General features: G+C 39.3%; 1 protein-coding gene across 1 annotated transcript in view; it reads left to right on the top strand.

Moving 5' to 3' along the window:
* Acoxl (acyl-CoA oxidase like) overlaps positions 1-18,288 on the top strand; it is a 332,531-nt gene that overhangs the window by 183,957 nt on the left and 130,286 nt on the right. The window contains exons 11-12 of the mRNA XM_090336096.1: positions 638-754; positions 12,069-12,222. Coding sequence (XP_090192222.1) covers positions 638-754; positions 12,069-12,222 — 271 coding nt within the window. The remainder of the gene's footprint in view (positions 1-637; positions 755-12,068; positions 12,223-18,288) is intronic.

Genomic DNA, 18,288 nt, shown 5'->3' with positions numbered 1-18,288 from the left:
CCTGCACTCGGTGTGATCTGAGTTGTAGTTTCTCTAAGGTTTTTCCCCGGGCGTGCCTGTAGGGATTCTCACACATCCATTTACAGATTTCTCCCAGGAAAGCCCACTGTCTGCAGGGCTCAGGGATTTGGGCAGAATACCTTTCCATGCAGAACCACAGGGGGTTTTGGTAGGTTGAGAGTAAAGATCCAACTGTGAATCTGACAGAAACATGGAGGCTAACATTGCCCTCCTCACTGGGACTGTCCTTTTGAAATATGTTCTAGGGTATGGCTTCTATCCTATTAATTATGTCACAAACCTAGTAAAAGTTACATAATTAATGATCACAGGGCACTTGGAACTATAAAATGTCATGTAAATGTTAAGGAGTACAAATTACTCCATGTATGAGATAGATATGCTGACCCAAAAACAGCCCGAGGTAGGAAGGATAATTTCTAGAAGAGCTAAGAGGGTTTCTATCAGATATTTAAAAAATACCTTAGGATATCTTATTATCCTAACCACATTTTAGAAATCTTAAATTCTGTATTCTGTAGTATTTGAAAGGCCAATGGCTAACTGGTGCTTGCAGCTCTGGAAATGATGTTGCTCAGCACATTTTGGTTAAAACTTGTGTCTCCGTTCTCTCTAGCCGGAGGCAGTTTGGGCCTGAGGACAAGGAAGAGGTGAAGATCATTGAGCATCAAACACACTCTTTCCGGCTGATGCCACACCTGGCCACAGTATTGGCCCTGACCTTTGCCAGCAGGTAAGATAGCTCTGGGGTTGGCGCTCTGCAGGTGAATGTGTTATCCTGGCATTAAGAATGACTTAGAGGAGGGCTGGGAGTTTGGCCTAGTGGTAGAGTGCTTGCTTAGCATGCATGAAGACCTGGGTTCAAATGAAAGTGATGCTGTGATTCCAATGGTAGATCTCTAGCCTTGAGAAAGCCCAAGGACAGTGCCCAGGCCCTGAGTTCAAGCCCCAGGACTGGCCAAAAAAAAATCAAAAAATAAACAAACAAAAATCATTAAATGCCTAATGTTAGAAGTTGGTGGCTTATATCTGTAATCTTAGCTAGTCAGGAGGCTGAGATCTGAAGATCACATATTGAAGACAGCCTGGGAATGGTCATGAGACTTTTATCTCTGGTTAATCAGCAAAAAGTTAAAAGTAGAAATGATTCAAGTGGTAGGGTGCCAGTGTTGAAAGGAAAAGCTGAGAGAGCCGAGGCCCTCAGTTTAAGCCCCAGTGTCAGCACCCTCCCCCCACCACTTACATCTGACTGAGACATACTCCCACACTCCACACTCCACCCACACAGAGCCAAAGTTAACAGTGCAAGTTCAAATCTTGATTGTAAGCATGTTCAGATGAATGAAAGCCACAGAGACTTGGAGAAGCCTCAAGCCAGTGTTTCAGTACAGCTTCCAAAGGTAACACACTTGAACAGTTCAAATATCTCTAACTTCTAAATGGACAATGCAGGTTTCAGAATAGGCAGAGGTCTGTATAATGTGAATGTAAGGGAAAAGATAGTGTACTGAGTGAATCAGCGTAAATAACATAAATGCTGTGGAGATCCTCATATCACAGGCTTTGCTCAATGCCTTGTTTTCCTCCTGCAGCAGTGACATGTTGCTGGGCCAGTTGCATCCTGTTGTTATCATTGCTTCATTTTAAACATAAGAAACTTGGGGGGCTTGCTTGAGATCACAGGGCCAGGAGGAGGTAGACTGGAAATAGAATTCCTAACCCTGGACCCTTCTCCTGTCCTCTTTCTTCTCTAACATGCAATCCATTTCTGAGTAACAGAGCTGGCATGCGTTTGACCATTTGCACAGTGAGGAGAAAATAACCATCAGAAGGAAGCCCCTGCTGTATGCAGTGTGCTGCTGTCTGTGGATTGCCAGCTACCTCAGGTCTAGTTGGGAGGGTTTAGAGGATGCATCTGATTCTGATAACACACAAGGCTAAGCAGCAGAGAACCAACAGTAAATTCTACAGACTGGAAAAAAAAATCACTTAAACCCCATATCCGTCACTAAAAATGTTTCTAAGATTTTGCCTGGGGCCAGTGGCTCACATCTGTAATATTAGCTACTTAGGAGACTGGATCTGAGTATCACGATTCAAAGCCTGCTTGGGCACAAAGTGCTATGACATTCTTCTTCCCAATAATCCACCAAAAAGCTGGACATGGAGCTGTAGCTCAAGTAGTAGAGCACTAACTTTGAATGAAAAATGCTCAGGATCAGTGCCCAAACGTTGTGCTCAAGTCCCAGGATAGGCACACACACAAAGACATTTCTGAAGGTTTTATGAGATTTAATTTGCCTATATAAATGTACATCTTTTAGTATATTGTTCATTAAGTTTGGGCCAAAATCAACACTGTAGCAAATACTCCAACCAAATATAAACCATTTTTATCACGCTAGATAATTCTTCGCCCCCTCCTCCAGGGGATTGAACTCTATGTCAAGAATCCCAGGTCAATACCATAGCAGACACAACCAAGTTTCTCTGATTTCTGTTCCCAAATGAACTCATACTATAGCCTTTTGTTTCCAGTGTATATCCTTCAATATAATGTCTGGATATTCCTCAATGTTGTCCCTAGTTTATTAACTTTTATTATTGAAAAGAAACATAAAATGATCACAATTTGCTTCATACTTGAGATGCTTTCAGATGTCAAGCTACAATGAATGGCCACTGAATATCTTTGTACAGTTATTTATTTTTAATTTTCTAAGAGTAAATAGCTAAACAGGATTTGCTGGGCAATTGGGCAAGTATGTGTCTAAAGTTATAAAAATTGCCAGTTTTTGAAGGCTGTTATAGCAACAATAGATAGCTAGAAAAAAACTGTATAAAAGTATTCACTGGAGCTATTCAATGTAGCTTAAAGTCTGAAAGCAGACATCATGAGAAAATGAGGAATAGCTTTTCTAGTGTGACAGAACAGTGCTCTTGAGTGCCAAAGGCCTATGGGCTGGGCTGACAGTCTCAGAGGCGAACAGCTCCAAGTCCTGAGAACTAGACTTACAGTACCAGCCTTAACATTAAGTGCTCAGGTGAAAGCCTATCACTCTGGGCTTTGACCACCAGTGGTCCAGTATTTACTGACTAGTCTGGTTTTCAGCTCCTAGTCATAATCTCAGGTTTTACTTTCAGTTATTTGTAGACAGTGTTGTGTGTATTGATCTTATCATGTGTATTCTCTCTAATTTCACTTTTTAATTGGGTAGCTCTTAGTAGATTCTAGGATTCTCTAATTATATAATAGATTAAATATGAATAAGGAGTTTCATTTCTTTTTTTGAATTGTCAGGATAATATATAGAGGGGTTATAGTTATATTCATCAGGTAGTAGGTGCATTGCTTCTCACACATTGATACCCCTCTGATGTTTTTGTCCCCACTTCCCTCCCCCACCCCACCCCAATCATCTTGTTTCCTCCGTCCCTTTCCTATTTCAAATAAACAAATAAACATGTATATAATATACCAGGTAACAAAGTCAGATACAGTAACAATATGAGATTAACCAAGGGGCAACAAAAGAGAAATAACATAGTATATTATGAACAACAATCACACAAGATAATGCTCTTGTTTCTGTATCCTAGCGATCCTTTCATTTAGTCTCATCCTATATGACCTTTTGTACCTAGGTTTTGAGCTATTGTAATCCTCTGCTAGGAGACTCCTAGATGTGTACTAATTATTACAAATGAGGGATGCCTTTGGGTCTGGCTTACTACACTTAATATGATTTTTTCTAAGTCTTTCTGATGTCATTCTTCCTAATAGCAGCATAGAATTCCATTGTGTATGAGTACCACATCTTCTTGATCCATTCATCTACAGAGAGGCATCTAGGTTGGCTCCATATCTTAGCTATGGTAAATAATGCTGCAGTGAACCTTGCTGTGCTAGTTAGCTTTAGTATGTCCTTGTTTCTGGACATTTGGGTAAATACCAAGGAGTAAGATTACTGGGTCATAGTGGAGCTCTCTGTTTAGTCTTTTGAGGAATTGCCATGCTGCTTTCCATAGTGGTTGAATGAGTTTACACTCCCAAGAGCAGTGTAGTAATGATCCTTCCTGGCCATATTGCCTCCAGCATCTGTTGTTATTAGATTTCTTTTCATGGCCATTCTTACTGGAGTGAGGTGACATCTCAAAGTTGTTTTGATTTGCATTTCTCTTATGGCCAGAGATGTCGAGCATTTCTCCATGTGTCTATAGGCCCTTCTGATTTCTTCTTCAGAGAAGTCTCTCTTTAAGTCTTTAGCCCATCTTTTAATGGGATGGTTGTTTCTCTGAAGATTTGTTTTGGAGAAATTCAATTTCTTAGCTGTAGATATATTTTAGATATGAGGCCCTTGTCTGTTGTATGGCTAGTGAAGATCTTCTCCCACTCTGTGGGCTTTCTATTTAGCTTGCTAGCTATGTCCTTTGCCATGCAGAAGTTCTGCACTTTAATGCAGTCCCATTTGTTCAAACTTTTGTTAATTTGTTGTGTTTCTGGGTCTTTATTAAGAAAATTTCAACCTGTGCCAAGGAGACCTAGTGCATCTGCTATTCCTTCTTGTAAAGTTTTCAGGGTATCTTCTTTTACTACAAGTTCTTTGATCCATTTGCAGTTAATTCTGGTACAAGGTGACATAGAAGGAGCCAGCTTTAGTTTTCTGCAAGTGCTTAACCAATTCTGCCAGTACCCCTTGTTGAAGAGGCTGTCTTTCTTCTATCTGTTTGGCTTCCTTATCAAAGATTAGGTGGCCCTAGGTATGTGGGTTGATTTCTGAGTCTTCAGTTCTATTCCATTGGTCCTCAGGCCTGTTCTTGTGCCAGTACCGAGCTGTTTTGTTTACTATAGTGCTGTAATAGAATTTAAAGTTTAGTATTGAAATCCCTTCTGTTCTTTCTGCTAAAGATTGTTTTTGCTATAGGGCTCTTTTACTATTTCATATGACTTTTTGGATGGCTTCCTCTATTTCCTTAAAAAATGACATTGGGATATTGATGGGTATTGCATTGAATTTGTAGATAGCCCTTGGCAAGATTGCCATTTTCATGATGTTAATTCTTCCAATCTAGGAGCATAGGAGGTTTTTCCACCTCCTGAGTTCTGCTTTAATTTCCTTTTTTAGGTTTTTAAAGTTTTCATCATAAAAGTCCTTTATAAATTCTTAGTTAATTCCTAAGTACTTTATTTTCTTTGAAGCTATTGTGAAAGGAGTTGCTTTCCTGATTTCTTTCATTCTTCTCATTGTTGGCATACAGAAAAGCAGTTGATTTTTGAGAGTTAATTTTATACCCTGCTACTTTGCCAAAGTTTTTAAACAGTTCAAGGAGCTTGGGAGTGGAGTCTATAGGGCTCTTTCAATACAGAATCATGTCATCTGCAAAGAGGGAAAGTTTCACGTCCTCTTTCCTTATTTGGATCTCCTTTATGCTTGCTTTTTGCCTTATTGCTCTGGCTAGGAATTCTAATGCTGTGTTAAAGAGGAGTGGGGAGAGTGGGCATCCTTGTCTTGTTCCTGATTTTAGAGGAAATGACTTTGGCTTTTTGCCATTAAGTATAATGCTAGCTGTAGGTTTGTCATACACAGCCTTTAGTATACTGAGGACTATTCCATGGATTCCTAGTTTCTCCAGAGCTTTTAGCATAAAGGGGTGTTGGATCTTGTCAAATGCCTTTTCTGCATCTATTGAGATAATCCTGTGATTCTTAAGGAGTTTCATTTCTTCCTTGCCAATATCATTCTTCCCAATTTTTTCTTGTCTTATTAGACTAGCTAAAAGCTCCAGTATAAGTAGAATAGCTGTGATGTAAATGGATTTTATCTTGCTCCTAATAGTGGAAGGAAAGCACTTAGTAATTCACCATTAAGTGCTGAACATTCACTGAATCATCTATAGTAGATTGAATAAGCACCTATCTACTCCTAGTTGAACATTTTTATTATGGATGTTGGATTTTGACTGTCAAATTTGTCACAGAAAGGATGTGTGTTCAAACTAGGTGATAGGAATTCACCAGCTTTTCTTTTTTTTCAGGACTATTTTGACTATTCTAATTGCTCTTTTTGCCTTTGCTCCTTGAGTGTTTAAAAATTATTAAAAATATATAAAATTTTGATGTTGACTGCAGTATTACTGAGCATTCTTTCAAAATCTGAGACCCAGTAGTGGTTTTCTTTCCTCTATTCCTAGTAGGTTTTCTCTGTCCTTCTCTCTGTCTCTGTCTTTCCCCATTTCTCTTTCTTTTTTATCATGATCATGATCATCATCATTATCATGTTTGAACAGATGTTATCAATAATGATTTCAATATAAGTTGTCAACTTTATTGTTTTTTGCTTTTTATGGCAGTTTACTGGAGTTTACACTTTTTTAGTCATATACTCTTCCACTTTAACCACATTTGCAGCCTTTTTTGCTCTGATTTTTTTTCTGCATAGAATCTCACTTTATTTCCTTAGCTGACCTGGACTGACTTTCCTAGTTATTATCTTGTCACTGTGGTTAGATATGATAGGTTTGACCCATCAAGCTCAGCTTTTTCTGTTAAGATGAGGTTTCTTGAGCCCTGTTGGCTTGTCTGGTTAGGAACTGCGATTCTTCTGCTCTTAGTCTGAGATGACCAGTAGATAGCACTGGGCTTGCTATTGGTTGAGATAGGATGTCTCAAACTTTTTGCCTCAAACTTTGATCCTCCTTATTTGGGATTATAGCTGTGAGTCCCTGGTATTTGTTTTAAATTTGATTGCTATCTACTCTCAGCATTTCCTTCTGTTTTCTCTCAGTCCCCCCACCTCTCTGACAGTCCTGGAGTTTGAACTCAGGATCTGGGCACTGTCATTTGGCTCCTTTCTATGGTACTGAGGAATCCAACCCAGGGCTTCATGCATGCTAGGCAAGAACTCTACCAGTAGGACACACTCCCGGTCCCTATCTCCCTCTGTCTTAAAGTGATTAGATTCTTATATTCACACAATCCTTCTTACATACCATAATAATTTAGTACTGAAATTTCCTTGAAGCATTGCAGCTGTACATCTCTTATTTTGGTTTGCGGTCTTTCCATTTAGTTAAAAATAGTCTATTATTTTCCTTGAGACTTCCCCTTTGGCCCATGGATTATTTAGTGCTGTCATAGCTCCACAAACATCCTTTGTATGAATTCTGTTCTTTAGGAACTCATGACCATTGTGTGTGCCTGTCTGTATGCATATGTCTCTGTGTGTATGCCTATGTTGCTTATATGTGTACGAGTGTTCATGCCTATTCAAATACACTTGAGAAGAATGTGTTTTTATGTAATTAACAATAGAATTTATAATATTAATTAGGTCAAGTTGGTTAATTCTGCTCTGCAGAAAATTTATAGTCAGTGATTTTCTGCATACTTGGTCTTTCACACATGAGAGACATTTTAAATTATTAATTGTTCATTTTTCCTTTCAGTTTTACCAGTTTTTGCTTACAGTATTTTAAAGGTTGTTCTTTGGTACATACATGCACAGGACTTGTACTTCCTCTTAGATAATCTAATGCATTGACATTAGGTAATTTATCTATTTATCTTTGAAAAACATTTCCTGTCCTAAAGGCCATTTTGTCCTATACTCCAGTCATCTTCTGTTTAATGTTTTTATGGTGTATTTTCTTCATTCTTTTTTTAAACCCACTTGCATCTTTAAAATGCGTTTCTTGTTAATAGCATATAATGGGATCTTGCTTTTCATATATAATGACAATCTTTGACTTTTAACTAATTTCATTTAAAGTGATTATTGATATGTTTGGATTTAAGTCTGTCAAGCTAAACCTGACATTCAGTGTTTGTGTTTCTTTTTTCTTTTTGACAGCTCTTGAGTGAATGAACTATTGTTTATTATTCCACTATGTCACTTTTATTGACATATTTATACTTTCCAAATACAGCTTAATTGTTGGCCCAGCTTTTATAATATATATCTTTAATGAATCAAAGGTTATTTTCAAATAATCATTTCTACCTATGTAGTATAATCATCTTAAACAGTGAATTCACAATTTGTCTCCCCATACTTGGAGCTATGGTAATTATGTAGTGTATTTCACTTTTAAATATGCTACAAACACATAATACCTTGCTACTTCCTTAGGATGCTACAATATTTTATTGGAATTAATTTCACCTGTTTTTCTAAAATGGCAAATTTAAGAGGCATAGCTTAGTTGTTATTTTTTCAAAGAAGTTGTTTATAGACAATTAAAATTACAGAAAATTGAACTGTGTACTTCTATTTACTCCAGTTTCTACACTGTGAATTTCTTTGTTAAGACCAAGTTTCTAACTGATGCCATTGTTTTGCTCTGCCTTTTAACATTTCTTTTAGCTTTTAGTATTCCTTTTAAACTTGATTAACTTGCAAGGAATTTTCCCCATTTTTGTTTACTGAGAGTCTATATTTTACTTTTCGTATACTTTTTTGTGTTCTTTTCAGTCCTCCTCTCCCTTCCTCCCTCCCTTCCTCCTTTCCGTTCTCTGTTCTATCTCTCCTTCTCTCTCTTCACTTTTTTTCTTTGAAGGATACTGCTAACACAGTATTCTGAGTTGATAGTGTATTTTTCTTTTAAGACACCACTTTTCTGACTTCCTGAACCCCCTGTTCTTATAAGCATAGTTAACACTCTTCTGGCTATTTCCCTGTGTGTAAATTTAACTAATTTTAAGATTTCTCTTTGTTTTTCTGTTTTGAATGTTTGATTATGTTGGCCTAGATGTGGTTTCTGTGCTTTTTAATTTTTTTTTTTTTAGCATCTGGGGTCTGTGGATTGAAGTTTTTCATCAAATTTGAAATTATTTCATCAATTATTTCATTAAATATTTTTCTTGCTCTACTTATTCATCTATTTCCATGTTCCATGTTCCTTTTTTTTGTGATATGCAAGATACATAAAAGTCTTTGACCTCCTCTGAGTTTCAGCCTTCTAGTTATCTTTGCTCTTTGATAATATAGGGAAATAATTGTTTTTCTTGATGTTACTTTTTTTCCTGATGTTATTTTTTCTTGATTTTAAATTTTTTAGTGTTTTTTTCTTTGATGTTATTCGGAGAACAAATCATGTCTGCCTCCTTTCTATATTCTAAAATGGTGACATTTATTTTGACCTCATCATTTCCACCTGAGATTTTCACTGCCCCTGACAAAGCTTCCCTCTTTCATATCTTCCCATTTGACCTTACCCTACCAGTCCTGCTTCATCTAAGCCAGACGATCCTTGGATTGTAAGGTTGGTATCCAGTAGCTCCCAGCCTGTATTAATGCAAAATAAACCCATCAGATGAGCTTTTCACAAAACATAGATTTCCTGCTTGGGTTTATGCTCAGTCCCTGAGCTCCTGCTCCTCCTGCCAGGGCCGTTTTTCTGTAGTCACCCCAAACTCCATTTGCCCTTCACGGGTTTGCTTTTCTTCATCTAGCAAATGAGTCATCTGAGACACAACTCAGATTGTCATTGCTTCAAAGCTGCCTCCAAAGACCCACGCCTGCAGTGAGAAGCCCCCTTATAAGCTCTTTGGAGCATCAATGTGGGATCCTTTTGTCATTGTACCAGTGTTCATGGCTTGAGATCATGAGCTGTGTGAACATAAAAGTTGCTGGCTCTTAATATGGCTTCACATCTTCTAGTAGTTCTTGAACTGCCCTTTCTGAGACGATATTTTTTTTTTGTAAATTGGTATATGCAATATGCTAACCCAGAGAATTGTTTTGGGCTCTGCCTCTTATTTACTCATAACTGAGTGGAGAGCTCAAGCAGTCCAGGCTGGGCTCCACGTCCCAGGGGCCCCAGTACCACCTGTGCTACTGTCTGTCACCTACCTTTAGTCATTGCCTAGGGCAGTCTTTCTTCCTAAGCTATAGAGATAAGCTTCAGATAACAGCACTTTCGAGGGTTTGCCATGTACCAGGGGCTTGCCACTGCCCTAAGGCTTTACCTACGATCACTTACTTAGTGTTTCCAGACATAAGGGCAGAAGTTTTTCTGTTTTTAAACAGAGGTTTCTATAGCACCCAGATCTGTGCTTTGCATAAAGTGAGAACTCATGAGTATTAGGAAATGAATGGTGGAGTGACACTTCACAGTCTGCAGAGACTCACCAAAGGTCTGTCTGTCCTCATCAGTAAATGGAGTTTAGGATAGATGAGTCTCTTAGATACTGTTTATCCAATAAACATTCCTGTGTATGCACTGTGCTGGTTTCAAGAGAGTCTATTGTGTAATTGCCAAAAGTTTTACTTTCTCTTTTCTGTAGGAAACTTTTGTCTGATCCTTGCAGAAATTATTTGGTTGAATCTTGTTTTATTCTTTATAAATGATATCTGACAACCTTCAGATTAAACATTACCCCTTCGACCATTACCAGAAGATGTAATTGTCAACGTGATTGAGTTTAAAGCTATGATCTTATTTTGTTTTCTGTTTTTCCAATGTATTTCATTCCCCCTACTCTGTCGCTGCCTTTTTCTTATGTGTGTATTCTGATACTTGGGCTTGAACTTGAAGCCTGAGCAAACTTTCTCTTAGCTTTTTTTGCTCAGGACTGGTGCTCTACCATTTGAACCACATCTCCACTTCTAGCTTTTATGCTGGCTAACTGGAGAAAAGAATCTTATGGACTTTCCTGCCTGGGCTGGTATTTAACCAAGATCCTCAGATTTTCAGCCTCCTGTATAAATAGGATTACAAGCATAAGACACTGGTACTCTGCTTACTAGCTTCCTTTGATAAACTAAATCACTTTAGTTTTCCACTGTTATCTTTTAAGAACTACTATTTCTTTTTTTTTTCTTGATGATTTCTCTAGCACTTACAATGCCTGGTGCCAGTGGCTCATACTTGTAATCCTAGCTACTCCAGAGACTGCGATCTGAGGATAGTGGTTCAAATCCATTGTGAGCAGGAAAGTTCCCCTCCAATTAAGCATAGAAAAATCTGGAAGTAGCCCTGTAGTTCAAGTGGTAGAGTGCTAGCCTTGATCAAAAAGGAACTCAAAGGGGCCAGAAGTTTGGCCTAGTGGTAGAGTGCTTGCCTAGCATGCACAAAAACCCAGGTTCAATTCCTCGGTACCACATACATGGAAAAAGCTGGAAGCTGTGTTGTGGCTCAAATGGTAGAACTCTAGCCTTGAGAAAGCCCAAAGACAGTGCTCAGGCCCTGAGTTCAAGCCCCAGGACTGGAAAAACAAAGGAGCACAGAAACAGCCTCCAGGAATTTGAGCCCCAGGAATGGCAAAAAATTAATACTACTGATAAAGTATACCTCTGATCACATTTGTGTTAAAATAGTGTTATATCTCATCACAGATGATGTTGGAAACTTAAAACAATCCAGTATACTTCTACCCACTTCTGGCTTTTGAGCCTTTGTTGTCCTTATGTATGAAAATATATTGGAATCTATCTATCTATCTATCTATCTATCTATCTATCTATCTATCTATCTCTCTATCTATCTCTCTCTCTCTCTCTCTCTCTCTCTCTATATATATATATATATATATATATATCTTGGTCTAAATGTATCTTCTGGATATATTGTGAACATTATTGCTATTTTAATTTTAAATGTTCCCTATCAATAATATCAAGAATAATTTATTTATAGTAGACTACATTCAAAATGTGCCACTGTAAACTAAACAGATTCAACAGCTGTCTACAAGCACAAGAATATCACGCTACAAAGCATTCCAGCATTTTCTCAGATTTACCTTGTGCCTCTTTGTGGTTATTCCTTCTTCCATTCATATCCCAGAGTAACCAGTGATCTACTGTGTGACATTATAGATATGATGTTATATAAATGGGACTGTACAGTATATACAGTAGGCCCATTTTAACTGGTATATTGCTTTGACAGTTGTCCATATGACACCATATCCCTTTGTAATGGTGCAGGGTAGCAGATTTGAAGAGCATGGGAAGCCACTTAGAGGCTAGATGCCACTGTCCCCTGAGCTCCTCTCCCATGGTTGGCTGCCCCACTACATCATTCATCTTTGCTTTGTCCTGCAGGTATGCTGGAGCCCTCCTGGATGAGGACATTTTCCAAGGGAAAGAGCTCACTAGGAGTCGTTCTCTGCAGGCTTTGGTGGCAGGACTGAAGGCCTACACTACCTGGGAAAATATACACTGCCTGCAGGATTGCAGGGAGTGCACTGGAGGCATGGTGAGTCCCCAAATTGAGCAGGTTCATGGGCCCCCATGGTTGCGAGGTTTGCAGTGGAGCGTGTGTGCATGCACATAGGAGCATTGTGTGATGGGCTGAGCAAGGACTTGTAGCTTCATAGAAATTCTGACTTCCTTTGTCTCTGGATTCTTACTGAGTAACCTGTGTCCATACATGTTCTCTTAGAGGATGTTTTGAGGATGGACAAGAAAGACAATGCTTGTAAATGCCCATCCACAGTGCCTAACCATGGGGGCCCACAGAAAATGTCATGGAGCTGGATTGTGGTAGTTGGGAAAGAAAGGCCCACTCTGGTTGGTGAGGAAATGGCTCCATGGTCTGCTCCAGTATTTTAATTTCTTGAGGAGAATACAGAAATGACCTTAAGAGTGTCCTGCCTTGAGAAGGAGACAGAGACACAGTATTTAGAGATGTGCGCTATAGCGTGAGCCCCAAGCTTCAGACTGGGTGGTGTAGTGGGCAAACCCTATGGGTTAAGGGGAATCTGAGAAGAGCTGGAATTTCTGCCAGTGTTTCCCCAATTCTGAGAGCAGAGTCATCAACAGCATTCAGGAGACTTTGTGCCTTTGTGTGTATCCAGAGTCCATAAGAGCATGGGCCCTAAATATTCCTCTATGTTCAGAACCCATGCATGGAGTTAGGACTTAATGAATCGGTGACCAGGCAGGTAGAGGCAACTACCTGTGGTAGCAATCTGGGTTCGGCTCGAATAACAACCTCATTTCAATGACGGCTAGAAATGGGCCACTCCATTCAGATGTGGCTGATGCAGCATCCCCTCAAGGCTCCAGATGACACGTTCTATAGAAGGATGAAAGGAGGAAGCCCTATTGATTCATTGCCTACATTTCATTAAGTATCGCTTAAAAATATGCCAAGATCTCGGGTGGGGGGTGTGGGGGGGGAGGGAAACGGGTACCAAGACATGTGAAAGGGTATCAATGTATGTGAATTAATGCACCTTCTATCTGGCAAATATCATGTAACCCTTTTACTAATTACAATAAAAAATATAAATAAAAAAAATAAAAAATAAAAATAAAAATGACAAAAAATATGCCAAGATCAAAGAGAGGGAAAAGAGTTTGAACCTCATAAGTTAAATAGAATATAAAGGGGCAGCATATGTTTTTGGAAATCCTGACACCCGATGTCTTTCATCAGTGTTGGGGTCCCTGTGTAAGGATGGGGTGAGGTGCTGTGAGAGCCTGAAAGTTCCTCCATGAACAAGGGTGTTGGCTCATTTGAAAGCCAGCATGACCATCTCTCATATGGTGCCTAAGTTAAAATATGTCCATGGTACATGAGAAAGGGTATCAATGTATGTAAACTAATGCACCTTCTATCTGGTGAATATAATGTAACCCTTCTATTAGTTACAATAAAAATATATTTAAAAATATGTCCATGGTAGACATGTTGCTGTGTTGCTGTGGGATACAGTGTAGGAGTTCATATGGAAAATAGTGAGAATAAAGAATAAGCTTCCATATACATCAGAGCACACTGGGCCAAGGGCCCAGGGTTCTTCTTCAAGGCAGCCAGGACATGGTCCAGTTGCCACCTTTTTTAATGACCTACCAGGTCAGGTGGCTGGTTTCCACCTGCAGCTCTAGGAGACACGTGTCTGTGGCAGACACTCAGGGGGATGTGAGCACCAGGATCGTAGAGACAGCTGTAGTGCTCACAGAGAGCAAGAATGTGATAGGCACTTAATTATGGCAGCTAGTCTCATTGACGGCTTTCACCGAGGACAGCATTGAAGCTGAAGTATCAGGGGAGCAGGAGCAGGGACTGAATCCTCTATCACTCTATTCTAAAGCTGATATATAATGTGGAATATGAGTCCCTGAGGAATGAGTGAAGACTAATGGAAGGACTAACGTAACTAATGGTCAGATGGACTGATAAACAAATGGGATGGAGGACAGAGAGTTTGAATGAGGAGATGAGTGGATGACTATCCTGTGAATTCATTTCTTATTCTGAGAACCTGAGATTCATCTGCATACCTGTCCTCTTGTATCTTTTTTGCATCTTTTTCCTCCTCCTTCTCCTCCTCCTCCTCCTCCTCCTCCTCCTCCTCCTCTTCCTCCTCCTTCTCCTCCTCCTCCTCCTCCTCCTCCTCCTCATCATCATCATCATCATCGTCATCTTACTCCAAACACTTTTTTTAGAAAATGTACAATCTTGGGGCCAGGTGTGTGACCTAGTGGTAGAGTGCTTGCCTAGCATGCATGAAGCCCTGGATTCGATTCCTTGGTACTACATATACAGAAAAGGCCAGAAATGGCCCTGTGGCACAAGTGGTAGAGCACTAGCCTTGCAAAAGCTCAAGGACAGTGCTCAGGTCCTGAGTTCAGGTCCCAGACAGGTTTTAAAAAATACAATCTTATTTTTACGCCTTAGAGAAAAAGAACACAAACATCACTTGTAAATTAGTCTTACTCTGAGTTAGCATAACCCTTTGATTACACGTTTCTTTTTTATTTTGGGCCAGTCCTGAGGCTTGAACCCAATGTCTGGACTATGTCCTTGAGCTATTTTGCTCAAGGCTAGTACTTGGCACCATCTGAGCCACAGTTCCATGTTCATCTTTTTAGTGATTAATTGGAGATAAGAGTCTCTTGGACTTTCCTTCCCCAGACTTACTTCAAACTGCAATTCTCAGAACTCAACCTCCTGAGTAGCTAGGATTATAGGCGTGAGCCATTGATAGAACATTTTTGAGGGACAAATTGTGATGCCATATGTCTAGTTTTAGAGATGAGGGCTTGACAAGAGGATGGGAAGACATTGTGTAATTTCCTGAGATCTGAGCTCATCTGCCGCCCCATTTTTGCTTCTATTCCAGCTAGCTGGCTGTGTGAGGTCCTGGTTCTCTTTATTGTTAACTTTAAGTTGTTGCTGTTACCTAAGATTAACACCACTTGTGAATGGCAGCTTCTCTACTGACTGACTAGAGAATACTTGAAATCACATTCATTTTCTATTTTTACCAGTTTATGTAAGTAATATGTATTTATTCTAGACATTACAATGAAACTATAGAAAAGTAAACTAAAAAAAGCAAAAATATCTCCAACTATACATCTAAAAGGTGATCATTTTCTGTGGTGGTATGTATTTTAAAATTACAAAAAATATTGTTATAACTTCTGCTTTTCACCAAGGAGTTAATATGAATAATCTTTCAGATGGCTTTTGGGCAGTTAAGTTACAATGAGTGGTGCCATTTATCATGTTGATTAGCCATTCAGTCACTCCCACAAATTAGACCATAATTTTTTAAATTATTACAAATGACCTATAGAAATATTTTAGCACTTAACTTTAGGGAGTTTTTTGGTTAGTTTTTTTTTTGCATACTTCTAGTTGTCTCCATCGTATGAACTATTTAAATTATATTGGCACTGTGAACAAAGATTGCATCAATTTTCACTCCTACCAGAAGTCAAATACAGAACTCTTAGTAGTTTCTAGACCAATGGCTTTCAAACTCTTTTGACCATGGCACAAGCTATACTTTTCATTACAACCCAATATTTACAAGCATACATACCCGATGTTGAGAAAACATGTTTTAGAAAATGATCTGAGCTTCACTGTCATACTGTGCTCTAGTATTTTCTTTCTTTTTTTTTTATTTGATGCCTACTTAGTAAAACCTATAATCATGATGCACTAAAAGGCCTTCATGATCTGCCAGTATGTCACAGCCTGCTGATTGCAAAACACAACCTCAACTCACTGATCAAACAGAAAGGTCTTTTTGTGTACAGGTGGAAGCTGCTGGTCAGCAATGTGTGTCTGTGGTGAGAGAAAGGAGATTGTCTAGAGAATACAATTTTTAAGTCTATGCTGTGGTTTCTTCTTGAGCCGAATCCCTGTTAGTTTAATGTTCACATAACTTTTGTATGTGGAAATGGGAAAAAATAAGGGTCTTTATTTGATTCCTAAGCACTGTCACCAAATGGTGACCATTTCTCTCTACCTGCTTGGCTTATCTTGGATCTGGGTTGCAGTAAATGTGCAGGGTAGCTCTCCTAGTCTAGACTAGGCAAGAGTTCCTGATTCTAGTACTCTTTGAACTTCCCTGTGGAAATGTTTGGATTCTGAGATCATTTCTCCATACAACTTGATGTTTTCATCACACTCAATGGCTGGCGTTTGGCTCTTTCTCTTGGGTAATTCCTGCTTTCTTTGGGTAATAGGCTGAATAGAAGTGGTGCTATGACTCAAGTGGTAGAGCTCTATCCTTGAGAAAGCTCAAAGACAGTGCCCCCAGGCCTTGAGTCCAAGCCCCAGGACTGGCAACAAAAAATGTTCTTCGTGACATAGATTAATGCAGAGGACAAATAGAAAGAGAACCTTGGGAACAAATTTAGTCTTTTCAATTTATTTTTTGGTTCTAGGTCTGTACCTCTGCAGCATGATCAGTAACCTTATGTGTATAAATCCCAGGGTACATTAGTTAGAGATTTCGTAAGTCATGTTCATACAAGCTTATTGTAGCCCTCATGAACGCTAGTTAAAAATAGCTGTGAAGTATCTATACATTCTCTTTAAGTGTTGAATAGAAGTCTGGAAATGTGTTCCTATTCTTACAGACTAGTAAGAGCAGGCAATTCCATGTACAAGTCCTCTGTGTCTGGAATTGGGGGAAGAGCACTCAGATTTTACTTATGTGAGTGACTTCTGGCCACACTTAAGTAACAGAAAGCATATAACCATTGCCCTAGCTCTTCTTGACCTAAATAACTCATCACCCATCAAAAAATGGTCAACGCATCTTCATGAAACAGTTTAGTGAGAATGAAGGTGGTATGATGGCAAATGATCTCTTGTCTGGAGGTCATCAGAGAGAGGGAGAGGGAAAAAGAAAAGTGGAGATAGAGATTGCTACAAAGCAAGAGCAGTTGCCTTTCTGGAGGAGATAGTTGGAAGGCTTATGGCAGAGAAGGAGTTAGAGAGCAGGGCAGGAGAGCAGAGGGGGCCTCTGAAGTGGAGTTAGTGAGGACTTGATAGACAGAATGGGACCAGCAGAGTGGGGGTGTCTCTGGAGCTGAGGTGGAAGAGGACTTGAGCACTAGGCTTCAGTCAATAAAGGAGAATGTATCTCTTTCTCCTTCCCTCCCTCCTTCCCTCCTTCCCGCTCTCTCTTTCTCTCTTCCTTTCGCTGTCTCTGTCACTAAGTCTCTGTCTCTCTCTCTCTCTTTCTCTCTCTGAAAGAAAATAAACTAAGAGTCACACAGTTGGTCCAGTTATTGCCTTGAGAGAGGCAGCGTTGAGGGGAAACTGAGGTAGAACCCATTGAACTCCCTGTGTTGAAGACTTGAAGCTCTGGATCTAAGGCAAGACCAAAACATCTGTAGTTCACACAGTAGAGTAATGAACAGAGGAGAAGAGCACAAGTGGAGATCTCAGAGACTTGCAGCAGATTCCCCTTGAACACGCAGCAGAGTGTTGTCTAATGCTAAGCATGATGCAGAAGTGTGGAATAGTGACATCTTCCACTTTCAAAGGAAATGTTCCATATAAAAGAACAAACATAAAGATGACAGCAGACTTCTCACTGAGAACAAAGCAAGTGAAAAGACGATGGAACAATAATTTCAAAGTAATGAAAAAGAAAATGAATCAATCTAAAATCTTATATACAACAAAATTATGTTTCACAAACAAATGCACAAGAAACACAGCATTGCAGAAGTCTAAAGAATTCATAACAAACTTTCTTTTGCTATAGGAGATTCTTCAGAGAGAAGGAAAATTATATCAAATAGGAATATTTACATAAAGGAATAAAACCAACAAAATAGTAACTGCATGAATACATATATGTGGGTGTCCCTCTCAGACACCCACGTGGTGGGGGTAAGATGGCGGCAGAGCCCACAAGTAATGACATAGATCCAGAGATCATGACTCTTAGTGCAGGTCCAATTTTATTCCAAAGCGCGCTCAGAACTACAGTTTTCAGATCAAAGAGTCCTACAAAAGGCCACTTTACTCCAATTAGAAACAGCAAGGTGGGGGGCCGGG

The sequence above is a fragment of the Megascapheus bottae genome, chromosome 7 (assembly GCF_031878675.1).
Source record: "Megascapheus bottae isolate mThoBot1 chromosome 7, mThoBot2.hap1, whole genome shotgun sequence".
NCBI lineage: Eukaryota > Metazoa > Chordata > Mammalia > Rodentia > Geomyidae > Megascapheus > Megascapheus bottae.
This window is presented reverse-complemented; position numbering and strand designations above follow the sequence as displayed.